Source organism: Stegostoma tigrinum, chromosome 9 (genome assembly GCF_030684315.1).
Source record: "Stegostoma tigrinum isolate sSteTig4 chromosome 9, sSteTig4.hap1, whole genome shotgun sequence".
In the NCBI taxonomy this organism is placed as follows: domain Eukaryota; kingdom Metazoa; phylum Chordata; class Chondrichthyes; order Orectolobiformes; family Stegostomatidae; genus Stegostoma; species Stegostoma tigrinum.
Window position 1 is genome coordinate 87,376,737 of NC_081362.1, and position 21,074 is coordinate 87,397,810.

The 21,074-nt window shown below is 41.4% G+C and overlaps 1 protein-coding gene across 3 annotated transcripts in view; it reads right to left on the minus strand.

Moving 5' to 3' along the window:
* Positions 1-349: 349 nt before the first annotated feature.
* The window catches only part of fam120b (family with sequence similarity 120 member B), a 65,668-nt gene continuing 44,943 nt past the window's right edge, over positions 350-21,074 (minus strand). For 2 of the 3 annotated variants that reach the window (XR_009446186.1, XR_009446185.1), the window contains exons 7-8: positions 9,950-10,359; positions 7,571-7,673 (exon numbers count right to left, since the gene is read on the minus strand). Coding sequence is in view for 1 of the 3 variants with exons in the window: in XM_048536303.2 (XP_048392260.2) it covers positions 350-411; positions 7,130-7,273; positions 7,571-7,673; positions 10,153-10,359 (516 nt within the window). In the remaining 2 variants the exon portion in view is untranslated. Of the gene's footprint in view, positions 412-7,129; positions 7,274-7,570; positions 7,674-9,949; positions 10,360-21,074 lie in introns of those variants that run through there. The other variant, XM_048536303.2, reaches the window with a different exon arrangement.

Genomic DNA, 21,074 nt, shown 5'->3' on the forward strand with positions numbered 1-21,074 from the left:
CACAATACACAAGGACAGGGGCTGTTTGCCACATCTTAGCTCGTCCATCCTGATGATCTATGTTTCCTCTGTCCCATGAATGTATGTAAGGTATTCACTGCCATTATCTTGCCCAATATATTATTTGCAGTATTGATCACTTGTTGTGAGGAATTTTTCTGATGGTGTGTTCTGATTTCAGCTATGTGCAGTGTTGATCCATGTCTTCACTTTCCCTGAGCATACTGACACAGCTTAAGGTACCCCATATCTCATCCATATCCATGCAATTTAATAACTTGTACGTGCTTAGAGGATCACTGAAGCTTACATCAAGAAAGCGCCCCTTTAAAGGAGAAACTACTTCTACTCACCGTGGAGAGAGCTGTGGCCTCCTGTTGTGAGGTCCTGATCTTGGTTGAAGTCTTCCACCTGAGATAAATGAGTGTGCCAGATAAAACTCAATAACTGAATGTAACCATCTTCTGTGAACGCTGCTTATAACTTCTTGAATCAGTGCAATCAGTTACAATCATGGATATTTTATAACGAACCTCTTCAGAAATGTTATTGCACACTTCAGAAGTTGAACCCAGGCCTCCTAGTCCTGAGGTAAGCTCAGGGGCACATTACACAAAAGTTCCCTCAGCCACATAAATGTTAAACAAAGAACTACAAATGCTGGTAATCTGAAACAAACAAAAACAGAAATTGCTGGAGAAAGTGAGCAGGGTCCAGCAATAACTGGACATAAAACAAACACTTCAAGTCCAATTACGTTTTTTCAGTTACGGTTGAAACTGTAAGAAAGAGCTAAAATGTGAAATACATCCTAAAGTCATGAAGGTATGAGTAATGTGGTCATTGTTAAATTAAAAACTAATGTCTGTGGAAGCAATCAGATGGCAAAAATCTCCAGAAATAAAGGAGAACCCTGTGCAGCTTAGGAAGTATCTGTGGACAGATGCTAAAACCAGAGGCCACGTAGGTGCTGTGCTAAAATTCAGTGGTGCTTGGTCATAATTGCCAATTACCATGATTTGAATTTGCCTGCAGAGGTTTAGTCCTCAAGTGCAAAGTTAAAGTGATTTTCATCAATGATCTCCATGCATCCACGGAATGGTGTGGGGTGCTCAAATTACCACTCTACCACAGCTGGGCTCAGAACACCAGTGTTCTTGGAAGCAGCACTGAGGTCCTAACCGAGGTGCTCTAGTGGATGGTGGATCAGCCCGTGGATGTGAGGAGGGTGCCTTGTCCTCCTTTTTCCATCTCCTGCAGCAGTTGATGACACTTGTAATGCTATGTCTCCATTTACACTATTTGCAATACTGTCTGTTATGTTATTGGCAATTGCTGATGTGTGGCTTTCCATCCTATCATCTGTGGCATTAAAAAGTAGTGAATAGTTGACAGTCAAATAGAGATCATTGCAGGTCACCTATTAAATATACTATTCATTATCCCTATTCCACCTTGTGTATCAAGTAATTTGTTAACGAGGTCTATACTTTGACTGTAATTATACAAGTTCAATGGGGTCTTCCCCTAATTTCTAAAACTTAACACTGGTTTGAAGGAATTCATAAGGAATCTAGGCCCCAGAGAAGGTGTACAAAAGTTTTACCAGAATGACAACAGTAATGAGCAATTATAGTTTTGTGAGGAGACTTGAAAAGCTGGGGTTGTTCTTTTAGCGAAAAGAAGGTTAAGAGAAATGTAAGAAAGAGATCGGTAAACAGAAGATACAGGTTTCAGGTGAACATGTGGAGTTTGCATGTTCTCCCCATGTCTACGTGGGTTTCCTCCGGGTGATCCGGTTTCCTCCCACAGTCCAAAGATGTGTAGGCTAGGTGGATCGGCCACGCTAAATTGCCCACAGTGTTCAGGGGTGTGGGGGTTATAGGGGGATGGGTCTGGGTGGGATGCTCCAAGGGGCAGTGTGGACTTGTTGGGCCGAACGGCCTGTTTCCACACTGTAGGGAATCTAATGTAATCTAATCAAAATAATTCCGAGACATCAGTTAACAGTCAGTTACAATCGGGAGTGTGATGGCCATAAGGGTGGAGGAAACAGATTCAATAGTGACTTTCTGAAGGGAATTGGATTAACGCTTGGACACATGCCCATTTGGGGCAAGAAAAAGTAGTGGGATAATGCTGCACAGAGCCAGGCCAGTCACAAGTGGGCCAAATGGCCTTCTTCAGTGCAGAATTATACTCTGAACAATTCTTTGAATATTTTCAAAAGCTCTGTCAAACTCATAAGTGCCAGATCAACGTAGTGAAATATTTGCAAAAACAGAACATGTATGACTATGCATTATTTAGCAACGCAAAATGATGGGAATGTGGTAGGTTTGAAGTGAGTCCATTAAAAGCACATGCAACACATGTTCTACTACGGTCAGCTTCATGTTTAAGATCTGGATCCCACTATCAAACATCAAACAATTGGGTACCATTGAAAATGACTTTTATTAATTAATTCTCTGTGGTAGACCAATCAGTGGTAACCACCAGAACGTTGACGTGGAGGATTTTGCGAAGTTAATGCCATTGAATGTCAAGGGCCAATTAGAATCTATCTTGTTGGAAATGATCATTGCTTGATACTTGTGTGGCACGAATGTTATTTGTCATCTGCCAGCTCATGTCCTGATGTTGTCTCGTTCCTGCATGGACTGTTACTTATCTTACAATAGATTTAAACTTGAATTCAGTCTTTCCCAGACTATGAACGTTGATGAACACATCACTTCCCTTGGTCCTCCCTTCCTGTTACTATTTACACGCTGTGAAAGTCCCAACTCACTGCCAACTTGCCATTCTTCCTAAAGTATTTATAATCGCCTGATCTCTTTAACTTTGGTGCAGCCCTGAACTTTGATTTCTCAGTAACGAAAAGGAACTTGCATTTGAGGGAGATTCGGTAGTTTGCATGGTGTTGGAAGAGCTAAATAGAAGGATGAAGAGCCAGCTGAATATGTAGTGCTTATATAGCCAAGAATTTTTGATGCACAATATGGTACTTTTTTCTCAGGGATGAAGTCAGAATTTTTTTTAAAGTTTCCTCAGCTGATGTTGCATTCAGAAACACATAAAAATTAACTAATCAAACAAAATTCCTTACTCTCAAGCTTGAATGCAAAAATTAACCTGACACTTCAGTGCAGCCCTGAAGAAGTGCTGTACATATGGAGATGCCATGCTTCAGAAGAGAAACTAAACTATGCTCCATCTGCCTGCAAAGGTGGATGCGAAAGATCCTATAGCATTATTTTAAAGAGAAGGTGAATCAGCCCCAGTGCCCAGGCCAATATTTATCACTCAATCAACATTAAAAATAAACAGATTCTGAGGTCATTGCCATGATGCTATTTATGAAGGCGTGTTTGCAAATTGGCTACTTCGCTTCCTGCATTACAACAGAGACTGTGCTTGAAAAAAAACTTAAGTTGGCTGTAAAGCACTGAGATGTTTGCTGGATGTGAAAAGTCCTATTTAAATGCAACTCTTTCTTTTGTTCCTTACCCAACCTCTAGTGAAAGACTCGTACATTTGGAGGTGACCTCTGATACTTAACAGCTGGACTTTATCCTGAGCTGCGTCAATGTTCGCTGGTGAGCTCTTTCAGTTAATGTGGAAGCAAGGAGCCATTCTGCAAGCAGGATTTACAAATGGAAAAGAACTCAGCAAACATGCGTCAGTCACTGAGGAATTTGACTCCATTCCAACACCGGCAAAATGGTCAACCGAATTCTTCTGAACCAATCAGTGGTTGTAATATTGCACCACAGGGGGTTCATGCCGTAATGTGATAGTTGCATTCCTGCACAACATCATGTTATCGAAAATCGCACTATAGAAATAATAAGGACTATGGAAAAAGCAGGTTTGGGGCAAACCACCAAAAAAATCACTCAAAAATCATTCAAAGATCTAGGACAAAGGAAAGCATAGTTTGATTAAGTGTCTAATTCATCCCTAATAATGAAATAAAACCAAATTTAACACCTTATCTTGAAAAAAATGTGAAGATGACTTGACGGTGGAGGAGGTTTTATGGTTGCTCTGTGGTTAATGCAGGGGCTGAGGGTTGTCATCATCATCATCATCATCATCTTCAGGTGCAGCTGTGGTTGCAGGGTTAGGGTGAAAAATAGTTAATCCAGAAGCGGATGGCCGTGGTTCATTGTCTTCTGACTGTTTCTTGGAGATTAGCTTAAAAAAGACATCCAGTTTTTGCAACTTTGCCCTTTTCCTTTCATAGGGTGCTAAATAAGATCACAAGCAGCTACCCTGTTGCATTCTGTATTGTAATTGTTGTCCTCTAAGAGCTGCACTGCTTCTCAATTTCCCTCAGGATAGAAGACAAAACAGATGTAGAAAGCTCTTTGGTATTGCATCCTAGACTTCATCTTCTTCATCTCCAGCTTCCACTCACCCCTCAGTGACAAGTTGTTGTAGATCAACTGTAGAGAGGTCTTCACAGTGGGACTCGAGGAGCTCTTCAACATCCTCACTCTCCACCTCTTCAAATCCAACTTGCGTTGCAACATCAACACAATCTTCTTTGATTCTTGAGGGCTCCTCTGTTGGATCAAGGGTTTTAAAATCTTGAAAAAAATCTGGGAGAAGCTTCTGCCAAACTTCATGCAAGCAGTCCTACCTGACATCACCCCAGGCCTCCATGATAATGTCAACTGCATTCTTTATGTTAAAGCTCTTCTAAAATTGAAGAACACTTTCCTTATCCCCCTCAGTGGCTGCAGTCAGCCTTTTAAATGTGCACCTTAAATAATAAATTTTAAAAACTGCTACTGCGTCCTATACCATGGGTGGAAGCAGTGTGATTGCGTTTGGGGGTGGAAATAGCACTTGGATGTTTTCAGAAAGCTCACCAATGGTGGGAGGATGGCTTGGTGCATTGTCCAGGATGAGGAGAATCTTGAACTTCAAATTTTGTTCTCCTGCAATACTTTCTAAAAACATCTTCCAAAACATCAATAAGGTCACAAATGCAATTGTGTAGTAGCTAATACAAGTTCATGTTTTAGAAGTAGCGTTCCCCTACTCATCAGTCACATTACAGCCAATTGACGTTGTTGGAGCACGCATTATAGCAGACCTCCAGCATCTGCCGCTAGAGGCAGTACAGTTCCAGAAAATGTCAAGGACTCATTAATATGGCATTTGCAGTTAGGCAGCTCCAGAAGAGATGCCAAGAACAGAAAGTGGAATCCCACACCATGTTTACTGACCTGACCAAGGCCTTTGATACAGTCAACATTAGGTAACAGCAAATTTGTTTGGTCTGTGAAATTTAGGAAAATACATTGACAGTTCCAATGACAGCATGCTTAGGCGTGTCCTGGACGATGGAGGTATCCTCTGACCCATTCCAAGTCACCAGTGGAGTTAAACAGGGCTGTGAGCAAGTGCCTACCCTCTTCAACATGCTGTTCTCCTCCATGCTCTCTGACGCCTTCACGATGTGATCCTGATAGCAAGATCAAATACAACATGAAGAGGAAGCTGTTCAATCTGAAACAATTCCAGACAAAGTCCAGGTTCAACAAGGATTGCTTCAGGTTTTCTGTTTGCTAATGACTGTGAACTAGCTGAACAAAAATCATTGGCGTTATGATATGCACAAAGAAAACTGGAGTAATTCCCCAGTCTGCTCCAGGAAAGCCCTTTCTCATGTCTCTTTCAGTTCACAAGCAGTCCACAAGTCACAGGTCGACACGTTCACTTATCTCAGCAGCACAATGTCTCGAGTTGTCCATACTGAGGCACATGAAAGAATGGCCAAAGCCAGTGTAGCTTTCTACAGGTTTCGAACGTCAGTCTATGAGGAAAAGGAAGAGGTCGGCATACCAAACTGAAAGTCTATACAGTAATAGTCCTGCCCACTCTGTTCTATGAATTGGATTCTGTACCATGGTCTTACCAAGAAATTCAACCACTTCCATCTGAGTTGCCATCAGAAGCTTCTGAAGGTTAGATGCCAGAACAAAATACCAGGCAACGAGATGGTCTTGGGCTGGCATGCCAAGCATCGACACTGAAAGGAGACAGCCATAACTGAGCTGGGTCATGTAGCCAGAATGCCTGACACTCACTGACTAAAGTGATCCTTCTATGGAGAGACAGAGTTTTGGGCAAACTCTCATGACAATCAAAGGAGGTGCAAATTGGAAACACTGAAAGCTTCACAAGGAGTTCTAATGAAGACCTCTACTTTTGGGAGAAGCTTGGTCAGGATTGTTGTACCTGACATAAGCAAATAAAAATGGTGCAGTCTGCTTCAAAAGCAAACGCACATCAGAGACCGAGAAAAACACAAGGAGACAACATTCTGAGGTAGCAGCTCATCCAGAGCTCCATGGACCGTGGTAGGCTGTCCTTTCTGCAGCAGAACATTGTGACTGCAGTTCCACCTCAGTCACCTACAGACTCGCCAGAATTCTGCCATGTTCCCCAGGAGATGAACATGTTCATTTTCGTCGCAAAGGATTATAACAGGCAGCAAGAACGTAATCTCTAAGGTGGGCGGTAGCCGTTAAATCTAATGCTATTTATAGCATGGCTTACTATACAAGTGAAGAACAGGTATCCTAGGTGGTGCACCTTTCTCCGTAGCCTGGTGACACTGTGGTCATCTGCACGACTTGCTAGACATTTAGGATTATGCAACTCGACAGTACCATGCATCCAGAATAGTAAACCAATACCTTACTGTCCACTAGGAAGAGGCAATCAGTTCTTATGCTCTACCCATGATCTTTATCACTGAGAAAAACAAGGGTAAGAGAGCAAGGGAACATCATCATTTCCAATTCCCGTCCAAGCCAAATCTTATCTTGATTTGGAAACATGACACTGTTCACCACGAGGTCAAATTCTGAAAATCCCTCCCTCACAACATTGTTGGGATACCTTTGTCACATGGACTACAGCAGTTCAGGAAGCAGTCTCAGTATCTATTTCTCAAGGGTTGGAAAATAAATTGTCAACAGTATCTTAAGCCGAAGAGTGGATCAATAATTCACTAGAGAATGTCAGTAGATTTATTTGGGGTTACTTTAAAATTAAGCATTAAAACATAACAGACAATGATGATAGAAGTGACTTTCAGGCATACCTGACTGTGTTGGAGGTTGTGGATACTTGGCCTGATAATCAGGGTGATGGGTGTGGTATGGACGATAAGCAGGCAGCTGCTGCTCCTGCGGTGCCGTGTGATATACACCTCCTCTACTGTGGGTACCAGGCCTTTCCCAGTTGTCTAACAATACCGAACACACGAGAAAACCATTTTAATGAATAGATTAGTCCCCAACAAATAATTATCAAGTGAGTTTTACTAGACTGTCTCTCTCGTGCACTTCACAACAAAAAAATGCATAACTTTCCAAGAAGCTTCTAAGGCATTTTGTCTCCCTTTACCTGCTTTTTCCACTTTCTCACTTACGGACACAGCCGAAGACCCTTATTAATTAAATATTTCATCCCATTCCAGTGGAGTCTCCAATTCAGGAAAGGTATTGAACAATGAACACTGAATGCAGCCCTGGCCACTAACCTGCTGTGCACAGCCGGGGCCGGCTCTGTATGTCTCTTTTCTTTCTCACACAAATACTATTAATGAGGGACTTCAGCTTCTGGAATTCCTGCAGCAGAATATCCTACAAAGGAGAACCAAAATGATCAGCATTCTGACAAAACAAAATCACATGACTTCAGAGATTTTCTAACAAAAATGTGCGCTGTATAGCAGCACACTAACTGACCGATTCTGTCCTTGTTTCCAAGGGTTGGGTCATACAATTCCACTGGATTGGGCCATGCTGAAGGGCAGGGGAGTTTAATGGTCTGCCAGTGACTTCTGTAGGAAGTTCTCAGGCACATTGGAAGGATTTACATACTTACAATCAACTTGTTTGGCCACATTATGAACGCACATTCCACGGCCAACAAGCCCTGGAATGGAACTTAAACTGTAGCTTCTGGCCAAGAAGTAAGAACTTTACCAGGTACTGTATCAGTGGACCTCGATCTAACTGCTTTAACATAGTAAACTGTCACAGGGACATAATTAAACAAAATTTAACTCCAATGCAGATCAGAGGGATGAGCAAAAGTTTGGTCAAAGAGGTAGATTTTAAAGATTGTTTAAGGGAGGTGAGAGAAAGATAGATAGATAGAGAGGTGGAAAAGCATTTTTCTTTCTTCATGGGATGAGGGCATTGCTAGCTAGGCAAGGTATATTGCCCAGGTGGCAGATAAGAGTCAGTTAGGGGTCTGGAGTCACAGGTAAGTTTCCTACCCTAAAGGACAATAACAAACCAGCTGGGTGTTTCCAACAATTGACAATGGATTTATGGTCATCATTAGATTCTTAATTCCAGATTTTTAAAGTAATTGATTTCAAATTCTATCATCTGCCATGGCGGGATTCAAACCTAGGTCCCCAGGACTTATCTGGGCCTCTGGATGAACAGTCCTGCAATAATACCATCACTTCTCTGCGATAGTTTAGAGAAGAAATTCCAGGCCTTGGAGTTTGGCAGCTGAAGGCATGCCTGACAACAATCAAATGATTCAAATCAGGGATGCTCAAAACAGCAGAAGTGAAGAGATGCATAGGTTTTAGAGTCCAAAGAGAGGGTTGGAGTCAGTACCTAGGAAACTTGTCATGAGGAGTGCTTCACTCATCCCATTGTTGGGTTGAAGGAAGTATCAGCTCATCCAGTACAGAAACCGAACAAATGCTGTAGAAGATTCAGTGAAGATCGTGGTGAGGTAGAATTAGTTATTGACAGCCTCTGAGGGAAGGAAACAATCAGGGAGAAAAGTTCAGTTCAATGGATCTCAGGGACAAGAAAGCAAGAGGTGGATCTCATGGACAGGCTGAGCTCAGGATGGAGTTAAAAGGGCAGGAGAGAGAAACTGGAGGAAAATGCAACTTCTAGGCCAGGGAAAGGGAGAGAAGTGGTAGAAGCAGCTGATGACCTCAATCTTGTTGACAAATATTTTCATGAGCTCCTTGGTGGTGATGCTGCAAGAGACAAAGGTGAAAAGTTTTAGAAGATGACTTGAAGTGAAGTTGAGGTTTCTTCTAGCAGAAGTCAGTATGACCTGCTTTTGTTGTATGTGATTCTGGTAATGATCAACTAAACAAATGGTAATTCATAAATGTTCAAGTTCAAATGACACAAGAAGACAGTGAGATAAGGTAAAGGAGAACAGGGAGAAAGACCAGGACGAGGATGTAGTGTAGACATAATCAATAAAGATAGAGGTAATTGTGTGACACAGCAAGGTCAGTAGCTGATGAAGCATTGTGGTGAATGGAGGCTAAATACCTAAGAATTAACTATCAAGAGGAAGGAAGATGCAGAATAACTACAGGTAAGTTCTTCTGACTGCTTTCCATTAACAACATGGATGTTGGCTGAGAGTAAGTGATACCATGTCTGATCAAATAGCTTGCTGGCCAACACTGGTGGAACTAATACAAGAAAAGTTAGTGCTTTGGTGAGCGGGGGGTATTGAAATCTGCTTGTTGTGTCTTCAGCAAATAAGGGTAAGCTTGCACACTGAAGTGAAAATTCTTGTTATTAGTTATACTGACCATTGATTGTTTTCTTTTTGTTCAAAAAATCCTATGTGTTCAGCAGTGAAGTGAACATGCTCCTCAAATCCTTTTTAAACAGTATACCTATTCAACAACATTGCTTTAGATGTGTACAGTGAGTAAAACATTAATTTCCTCACATATTTGGATAGAAGCTGACCTTATGTGTACCATCAAGATTAATCATTAAATTCATCTTCTTTGTAATAACTGGTTTTGCGCGCACATTACCAGATGGTATTTGCTTTGGAAAACAACTTACTGTAAACCACCATTATTAGTTGAGAATTACCTCAAGCATGCACACTCCATCTGTATACCTACATTCCTTTCTAGAAGGTCCTCTGCTCGACATCCACTGTGAGACTGCAGGTACTTTGTGTGGAAAAGTTTTCCATCAAATACCTCCCACGGCATCAGGTCGCCCATTTTAAATGGAAACCCACAGGCACTATTAGCTGATACTGTAAACCACCATTATTAGTTGAGAATTACCTCAAGCATGCACACTCCATCTGTATACCTACATTCCTTTCTAGAAGGTCCTCTGCTCGACATCCACTGTGAGACTGCAGGTACTTTGTGTGGAAAAGTTTTCCATCAAATACCTCCCACGGCATCAGGTCGCCCATTTTAAATGGAAACCCACAGGCACTATTAGCTGAAAGGAGCTCAGACAGGCCTCGAACAAACAGGGAGGCCAGGTGCACAGCCCGAGAGTCAACACGGGGCACCTGAGAAAGAAAGGCAAAGATTAATGACCGGACAATGACGGCAAATTATTCACTTGCTGCACTTACTTTGCGAAACATGGGCTGTCAGCAAGGGGTCCATCTGGTAGCATCTCTGTGAACTGAACGGTTAAAGCAAGTTTGAGCTGCACAGCCAGAGATGTGCTCCAAACAAATTGCAAACACATTTTGTCTCTGGGTGAGGTAAAATCAAGGTCTAACCTTCACATGTCGCAGTATTTTGCCTCCATTGCTGATTTAAGTACAGTTATGAGGTTTGTTGCTCACACCTGTAATTGCCACTTAACACAACAGGAGAGGGTGAAGCAGTCTTTTTACTGAAGAATTTCTGAAGAAGGGTCTCGACCCGAAACATCAGCCTTCCTGCTCCGCTGATGCTGCTTGGCCTGCTGTGTTCATCCAGCTCTACACCTTGTTATCTCAGATCAGCAGTTCCTACTATCTCTGTAACAGTCTTTTTACTGTTGGTTTTGAAATAAGTCAGTAATCGCACAATACCAGCCTACAGTCCAACAGGTTTTTTTTTAAAAACACAAGCTTTTGGAGCATTATCTCTTCATCAGGTGAAGAAACAGAACTATGGGACAACTGTACATATTACTGGTTAAACAGAAATGCTTGATGCAGACATTGATTTCAATCCTTTGCTTAACTTATCTGAGTAAGTATTAGGAATTATGGGTTCTCTAGTCAGAAGCAAATACAATTATTTTTATTAATCAACTTTTGATTTAAAGCCATTTCAGGCAAGTCAGGAATTTAAATGCATTTCTAGTAGGCCTGAGAAACTGTAATCATTGGCAACATCACAGGCACGTTTGACAAGGCTGAGGATGGCAAATATAAAACCTTAAAGAATATGCATTTTTGTTGATCAGATATTTTCAAGGCTACTTTAAATGATATCAGTTTCACCAAGGGTCTAGGCCCGAAACGTCAGCTTTTGTGCTCCTGAGATGCTGCTTGGCCTGCTGTGTTCATCCAGCTTCACGCTTTATTATCTTGGATTCTCCAGCATCTGCAGTTCCCATTATCTCAGTTTCACCTTCCAATACTTTTCTTTCAAATAAATTTCAAATTCAAAATACCTTGAGATTTGAACTCACGTCCCTGGATCACTAGCCTTGCTGGATTACTAGTACTGCTCCTCAATGTACTAGCCCTATTCCCAAGATTACAATCCTTGCTCCCAGTATCACAAGCCCTAGCAGCGTCAGTTTAGCTCAGTTGGTAGGATGACTGGTTTAAGACTCAGAGAATGGATTTAATTCCCACACCGGCTGAGGTTACCCTGAAGGATTCTCCTTCTCAATCTCTCCCCTCATCTGAGATGTAGTGACTTTCAGGTTTAACCACTATCAGTCATCTCTCTCTAATAAGAGAGCAGGCCTATGGTACAGTAAGATTTTGGTGGCTTTACCTATTATCAGCCCTTCTCCCTGGATTACTAGCGCTGCGGCTGCATCAAAGATTACTAGCCACTCTCCTCGGATTAACAGTTTAGAAACATAACACAATTAGATGATGCAAATGCGTTTTTTTTCTTTCTGCCCTTCCCTCCTAAGGTGCTGGCACCTGGAAGGATTGTGACTACGTATCACATGCAGGCAAAAGACCCTGCAACAATATTTAATGGCCCCGTTGGGTGATCCTATGATCTCAGAGTGGAGAGTACCAATCAAGCTGTGCCAGAGGTCCCATCTTTTGAATGAAACATTAAACCAACCTGCTCACAGGTCAATGTGAAATATCCCTTGACACTCAAAGAAACATGTCCCATGTCCTGGGCAATACTGATCGCTCAATGAAAATCACCAAGACTGAATCAGTGGTCATTACCAAATACCCATGTGTAAACTGACAGCCATATTTCCCATGTCATCGTAGTGACTACACTTCAAAAACATTTATTTGGCTACAAAGTGCATTGAGGTATTTTGAGGTCCTGAAAGCCACTATGCAAATGTAAGTCTTTTCCTCCTCTTTTACACCAATAACACTCTATGCATAGAAGCCCCACAGACATATAAATCCCCACAATTTGAATCCATGAATACTTAATGCAATTTGTACCTAGAATTATTGCTTCATTTTGAACAATCCTACCTCAGGGCTTTCTGTGGGGTAATTATAATTTTGCAAATTGAAGCAAAAAAGGCAAAAAAAATGAAAAAGGCATGCAGCAGTCACTCTCACAGTGAGGTAAATGGAAGGATTAAGATATCAATACTAGGTTTGGTAAATAAATGAGGACAGTATGCAAACATTCATCAGGACAGGCAGGGGACGTTTTAAAAAATCAGCTCAAAAATTTGTAGGTGCATTCTACAAATCAATGTGCCTGAGAAGTTAGTTTTTTGGTGGGACCGGTGGCCAAATCCCATGCCAAGGATTTCTACATGGCTCCACGGAAGTTCACAACCCGAGTCTGTTTCTCCGAGTGCAGCCGAGAAAGAAATAAGGGAACAAAAGAAGAAAGCCAGAGCCTTGGTTAACTAAGCGGTTCCCGCACATGGGCAGAGAAAACAGCTGATCTGCAGAAGACTAAAGACAATAGTCCGAATGCAAGGCATCTAACGTTACGTTAAGATGAAAGGATTCCGTCTGCTGGGTTATAGATAACAGACAGTACGGCTTTGTGAACTACAACTGACAGCAGTTAAAACAATACCAGCGTCCTAGCAAATTCGCTACAAAACCCATTGCCAGTTTCCAAGTGTGCACTGTATTTCAATTAAGCTCCTCATTGACCTTTACAGTATGGGATACATATAGGTACGGGAAAATTCAGTAAGAAAGTCTGTGCCTTATAATCAGCATAATGTCAACAAATTTCACGTGAAATAACTAACTATTTAGGCAATGCCCTGAGATTTATTCTGAATTTTGCTTTTATTTTTGATTTCTCTCTTCCTCAAGTCATCATTCATTCTTCACCTGTTAATTCAATCATGAGATGGCATGCTGGTCAGCTATTCACCACTCACGGCTAAGCCCAAAATTGCATCACCTGTTCATGTGTCTTCATTTTCCACTGGATACTTCTGGGAGAAGGTACCCCTGGATAGAAATCTGCTTCTCCCAAACTCTTTATGATGAGTCTAATAGTATTGCCTCATGCTGCTGCCCCAAAGTTAGCTCATTCAGGATAGGTCCTGGAATTAAAACTTGGAGCTTGCTGGTATGTGGGGATTCATTGTTAAAATGGACCATGCCCTTACCAACTGCAGGGAATCAGTATGTGTCCATCACTAACTCACTAAATGAGTCAATCAAAGTATCAATAAGATGTATACATGCAGTCCAAGAGCAATTTGCTGCAAATTCCTAAACTAATGAATAAATGTAGCCTTCTACATTTAATCATAACTTCTATGAATTTTAAGTATATAACTGTTCCATACTAAACTTCAGCCACTTAACTTTGCTTTACAGCAGTTAGCACAGTGAAGTACACGTGTCATATTTCGACTCATTCTCATTTTACCATCTAATCCCAGAAGCCAGCCTCTAACATGCTGGTCATTGGATTCCTTTACACACAGATTTCATTCTTGAAAAAAATCATTCCAATTTTGTTCGAAGGGCTTAAGGCTTCCATTTTCAACCTGGATTTCCTCCTCAGTTTTAAGAAATGCTCATGTCACGATGCATGGCACATATACGGCTATAAATTGTTAGGAGTGCTTTACAAAAATTTAACACATGCCAATGAGGTGGGAGACGGATCAAACAACACCATGAAGTAGAACAGAAAAGCTCAAAACTATTTCTGCTCCAGACCTCCCGATGCGTACCTGCCTTGACAGGGATGTGAGGTATTTGTTACTCTATAAACACAAGAAAATGAAGGGTCGATGGCTCCTCTTGTTACAGAATGATACTCTATGCATTCCGGAAGGAGCTGAACAAGTGTATCACACCATTGCCACTGAATGACCTGGAGCTTTTATTTCAGAGTCTGGCACTGGGAATTGCAACACTTTAAGTGGCTACGCTGGAGTAATAGCATGGAGTCTGGGAATAAAACCATGGAATCTGGTACTTATGGTAATGGTGTGGACTTGAGGATTTTGTTGGGCCATAAGTTTTGGGTACTATTGAAGGGGATAGTCTCTCAGAGGAAAATATAAGTGGTAGTCAGATCTTGGCACGAAGAATGAATCTTATGTTAAGCGGGGTTTGTCAAGATTTAAAAGAATAATTGTTACAGGGGAAGGGCACTGACAGGAGACATTGCAGCCATGAACGTGAATCTAGGATGGTATGTTGCCTTCCTGGTGTAAGGGTTAGGGGCGTCTCAAAGGGGTTGAAGCATATTGTTAAAGGGGAGAGTGAGAAGTCCAAAGTTGTTGTATACATTGCTAAGAACAATATAGTTAGGAAAAGGGTTAAGGCTTTGTAGAGTGAATATACTCTAGAAGATTATAAAATCATGAGGGGCATGGATTGGGTAAATAGTCATGGTCTTTTTCCTTGGGTGGGGGAGTCCAAAACTAGAGGGCATAGGCTTAAAAGAGGAGAAAGCTATAAAAAGGACCTAAGGGGTAACACACAGAGGGTGGTACATGTGTGGAACGAGATGCCAGGGGAGGTGGTGGAGGCTGGTACAATTACAACATTTAAAAGGGATCTGTCTGGATATATCAATAGGAAGGGTTTAGAGGGATATGGGCCAGGACTGGGATGCGTGGTTGGCATGAACAAGTTGGGCCAAAGGGTCTGTTTCCATGCTGTATCATTCTAAGAGGTTAGATAGAAGGCTAAAAATCAGAACCTCAGAGGTAGTAATCTCTGTTTTACTCCCAGTGCCACATTTTAATAGGACTAGGAATAAAAAGAGAGGGCAGGTAAGTCAATGGCTGAAGAGATGGTGTAACGTGCAATGATTCAGATTTTTGGATCAATGGGGCAGAGAAGATCTGTTCATAATGGATGGATTTCATCCAAACTGGAAAGGGGCCAATATCCTGGCTGGGAGATCTGCTAGTTCTATTTCAGGATCTTTTAAACTAGTACTGAGAGGGTCGGGGGGAGGAGGTGTTGAGTGGCAGTAAAAATAGAAAGACAGATGAGGATGGTTCTCAGCTCAATGTTCCAGGTTTTAGATGCTATAGGAAGAATACAAAAGAAGGCAAGAAAGGAGGAGGCATTGTATTTTTGATATTAAAAAATTACTATTGTAATTAAAGACGATATTTTTGAGCGATCATCCAGTCAAACTATACGAATAGAAATCAGAAATAAGAAAGGGATGATTGCCTTGATTGGATTGGACTATAAGCCCCCAGTAGTCAGAGGGAAATTGAGGACCAAAAATGTAGAGAGATCTCTGACAAATGTAAGAATAATAGGGTTGTATTAGTAGTGTATTTTAATATTCCAAACACTGGCCAGGACTGTATTGTGATAAAGATTTGAACTGTGAGGAATTTGTAAAGTGTGTTCAGGAAAACTTTCTTTATCAATATGTAAATGTACCTACTGGAGAAGGTGCAAAACTTGACCTTCTCTTGGGAAATAAGGCAGGGCAAGTGACTGACGTTTTAGGAGGGCAACGTTTGGTGACTAGTAATCATAATTTTGTTAGTCTTAAAACAGTTATGGAAAAGAATAAGCCTTCTGTAAAAGTTAAAGTTCTTAATTGGCACAAAGCAAATTTTAATGATATGAGACAAGAACTTTCAGAAGTTGATTGGAGCTAGTTATTTGCAGATAAGAGGTCATCAGAAAAGTAGGAGGCTTTCAAAAGTGAGATAATGACAGTTCTGAGGCATTATGTTCCTTTTATAGTGCTGGGTAAGGCTGGTAAGAGTAGGAAACAATGGATGAATAAGGATATTGAGGCTCTGGTCAAGAATAAGAAAGAATCATACATTAGACTAAGACAACTGGGATCAAATGAATCTCTTGAAGAACATAATAACCAGGATGGCAAAGAGGGTATATGAAATAACCTTGGCAGATAAATTTAAGGATAATCTAAAGAGATTCTACAAGTACAATAAGAGCAAAAGAACAACTAGAGACAGAATAGGGCCCCTTAAGGATCAATAAGGTCACATATGGGATATTGAACCTCAAGAGATGGGACAGATATTAAATGAATATTTTGTGTCAGTTTTTATTTTGCAGAAAGAAATGGAAGCTAGAGAACGCAAAAAAAAAGTGATGTTTTGAAAACAGCTCACATTACAGAAGATGAAGTGTTAGAAAACATAGGAGTTGATAAATCTCCAAGGCCTGACAAAGTTTATGTTGAGAGAAGTTAGGGAAGAAATTATGGGGTCCCTAGCAAAAATATTTGTATCAGCTATAACCATGGGTGAGGTGCCAGGGGACCGGTGGGTAGCTAATGTTGTGTCTTTATTTAAGAAAGCCTGTAAGGAGACACCTGGGAACTACCTGTGAACCTGACATCAGTGGAGGGAAGTTGTTGGAGGTGATTCTGAAAGATAGGATTTACACGCATTTGGAGAGGCAAGGTCTGATTAGGGATAGTCAACATGGTTTTGTGTGAGGAATATCATGTATAACAAACTTGACTGAGTTTTTTGATAAAGTAATCAAAAAGATTGATAAGGGCTGAGCAGCAGATGTTGTTTATATGGGCTTTAGTGCAGCTTTTGACAAGGCTCTGCATGGTAGACTAACTAGTAAAGTTAAATTACATGGGATTCAGGGTGAGCTTGCCAATTAGATACCAAATTGGCTTAAGAATAAGAGACAGAGAGTAGTAGTGGGGGGTTGTTTTTTGGACTAAAGATGTGTGACCAGCAGTGCTCCACGAGGACTGGTCCAAGGTCCACTTTTGCTTGTCATACAAATAAACAATTTGGTGAGAATATAGGAGACATGGTCAGTAAGTTTGCAGATGACACCAAAATTAGTGGTTCAACGGACAGCGAAAAATGTTATCTAAGATTACAAAGAGATCTTAATCAATTATGTCAATGGGCTGAGTAATGGCAGATGGAGTTTAATTTGGATAAAAGTGAGATATTGCATTTTGGTAGAACAAACAAGGGCAGGGCTTCTACAATTAACGGAAGGGTCCTGAGTAGGCTCCATTCCTCAAAGCAACCCATATCTTGCCATTCTTTAAATGCTCCCTCACCGTGTTTCTTCTTCCAAAGCGCATCACTTCACACTTATCAGGGTTAAATACTATCTGCTAGTGGTTTGTCCATCTGACCAATTCATCTTTATCTTTCTGTAACCTACACCTAAGTTCTTCGCTGTTGACCATTCCACCATTCTTGCTGTCATCTGCAAATTTGCTTAACATTCCCCCAACATTTTCATCTACATCATTTATGCATATAACAAACAATAACTGTCCCAGTACTGATCCTTGTGGTACACTGCTGGTCTCCAGCTTCCAGTCACTCAACACTCCGTGTCCTATTAGTAAGTCAGTTTCTGAATTATCTTGTTAAGTTTCCCTCAATTCCATGTGCTTTAACCATCTCAATCTCCCATGCGGAACCTTGTCAAAAGCTTTGCTAAAATCCGTATTAACTACATCAAGAGAACGTCGCTCATCCACACACTTGATCACATTTTCAAAAAATTCTAACAAATTTGTTCAGGTACATAATTCTTTGAAATTTGCTTCTCAGGTGGACAGTGTGGTTAACAAGGTATTTAGCATGCTTGCTGTCATTGGTCGGGCCTTTGAATTTAATTCTGGGCAACTGAATGAATTTTGAGTATGTTACAATCATTGTAAACACAAGTGGGCTGATTAGATGAGAGCTGCATATTCATAACACCCCAGATTTGGGATACTGAAACAGGAAGCCGATCCTCTGACTTTGTGCGATAGGCAGGGGAACTGAACCCCAGGGTGGGTGTATTAGAGATTTGGATAACCAATGTGCATGATCATTGACATGAATCTGAAAATACCAGAATTTCTGGTTAAGGGCTCCCTGGAGGCGAGGCTCCCTGCTGGAGCACAGAATGAGAAAATTGCCTGCACGATTGGAAAGGATTATTATCTTTCCCAACAACCTGCTGTCTGGAAAAAAGTTACATTACATCTTAGGACAAAGCGACGGTTGAAGCCAGATCTTTCCAGCTTAACTGTTAGCATACCAGGGCAGTCAGCGGTACATGTGCGCAGGGACCAGACATTTCAAATATGGTGAAGCCGAAAAACCAGTTTAAAGCCACTCAATAACTGTTTAATGGTAAATAGCCAAGTTTATGTTTATATCACTGGACTCTGAGTCACATGATTGATGTGTCAAGTAAGCTGGCACTAACCTTAAGGAGTTTGTTTTGTAACCAGCCCTGTATTCAGCAGCTTGAGCTTATCTGAACAGCCTGGCAGAGGCCTTTTGTTGCCAATATTTGGAGTAAACAATAAAGTTAACATGTAGGTTAAAGACAAGCAATAAATGCTGGCCTCATCAGCAAAACCCACAGGCCCTGAATGAATAAAAATAAACTTCTCTACTGTATAATGACAATGCAATAGACTGTCCACAATGATGTGGGGCCTTAATAAAAATTAATAGGGAAAAACTGTTTCCGCTTGCAGCAGGACTGGCAATGTTTTAAGGTAACTGGCAAAAGAACGGGGGTGGGATACCAAGAGAAATGGTTTTCAAATTGGGCGTTCAATAATCTGAAAAGGGTGGTGGAAGCAGTGGTGTTTAAAAGAGAACAGGATAAAGTTTTGCAGAATCATGGCAAAATCGGCAAGTTTTGTCTGTGAGGATGGGACTGATTCACAGGTCTTCAAAAGAGCTGGCACAGGCTCAATGGACTGAATGGACTCATCCTGTGCTACATATTTTAATGGGGATTTGCAATTTATGGTAAATTATCCCCTTAGGCTGACAAGGAGTTAGCTTTGTTTTACTCACAAATCTCAGCCTTAATGCAGTGTTTCTTTTGATAGATGTCAGATGTAGAATTGTTGCAACAATACCCAGTGATAATAGAGTGATTATGATAAAAGCCCTCATTTTCTATTACGGAAATGTAGCTTTCTCTTTCTTACAAATGTTATTCATATTTAATTCCCCAGGAGTGTTTATATTGGCCTAATCCAGAGGCTGGCAGTTGCGTTTAGACTCCTTCATTATCAGCAGCAGGATAGAGACTGACTGAGCTCTGAGCACCCCTGAACTGCAGCCAGCTGTCTGTCTATTGCTGGAAATCACACAAACTCTAGGCAGATGCAAAACTTGCCGAGAGTTCAAACAATGACTGGATGTCCCACCCTGACAGGTGCTCCAGACCTGCAGCAGATGTAATACTGTGGTTGCTGCATTCCAGACCACCTGCAACAATGGTCATGCCCCACCCTCTCTCCACACCCCACCCCCATGGCAGGTGCCCCAGACCAGTGGCAGATGACAGGCAGGTGTCCTGGGTCACTTCCCTCCCCTTCCCTTCCCCCGGATTACTGCAATACTGCACACTTCTACAGGCAACACCTGGTGCTGCTGCTGACACAGGCAGCTCCAAAGAGCAATCTGATGCTTGTCTCACTGACGGCTAGCCCCACCCATGTAACACACAGCCCTTCTGAGCCCCTTTAACTACTCACTTGGATCACTTAAGCATTGTTTAACCATTGTTTTGCAAGGGCTTTTCTCAGAGGATCAGGTTATTTTCGCAGGTCCTGCCAATAACCAGTCCCAATGCATCCAGGCCTGTACAGCCACTGTCAGATTTTTTAATGAGAAGAATTTCCCCTTCTCAGCAGGTCACTCTCATTATAAATTACCCACTCCAGCACGATGGAATGTGTGCAGTTCAAATGAGGGATTGCAAGGGGCAAATTTTACTAATGAAAGGATTGGCTTTTCTTTAAATTAAAGTGGGGGTGGGGAGGAAAGAAATTCAACATTTTCAGTTTTAAAATGAGTTAACTGCATGCATTTTAATTATACTGGATGGAGAAACCGAATTTTTTGAACAGGACTGAAACATTACACAGTCTGAACTAAGCGTCGGTACCTTAAAGCATATTTCACAGGCAGGTTCAAAACTACATTCTACTATTTCACTGCCGTATTTGGTATGCACAATGGACACACAGCGTTCGCTGTTCATCTGTCTTCACTCCAACAGCAACAGTCCTCTGGAGGCAAGCACTGTATGTGTTATAATGAGTCGTGTGCACTATAGCAACTGCCCCGTAACACAGTATGAGAAAAGAAAGTCAGGAGTCAAAGTTCAGCTGCCTTACTGTAGAAACCACACTGTTAACGGCAGGCTTCATAATGAGGGTCTGGTTATACCCCAGAAGTTCTAGACAATTAACCAAATCTACTAGGTGCACCTTAAACCACTCTGCACCTCCCAGTCCATTTTTTGTTCTCTGACTGCCTCAATAAAAGAAAATCTGTCACAATCCTAAAGTGCAGATGGAATCAGAATGAAAATAAATTGTAAGATTTTTGCAGTATTCTGTTTGTTACTGCAGTCATTTTGCTCAAATAGCCAGCAGACCCAGATGCTGTGATTGATGGATCTTGGTTAGGGGTTCTCAACACTGTCTGTGACAATCGGGTCCATTCAGTTTGAAAGTAACATTTTCTTAGGTTCTTGCAAGGTCAGTGGATATTGGAGATATCTTATCCAGGGTGAAACAGGTTAACAATCCCACATGAAGCAGCTCCTGCATTTTCAAAATTCCACTAACGGCACTTTACCTACTGATTAGCGATGGCAGC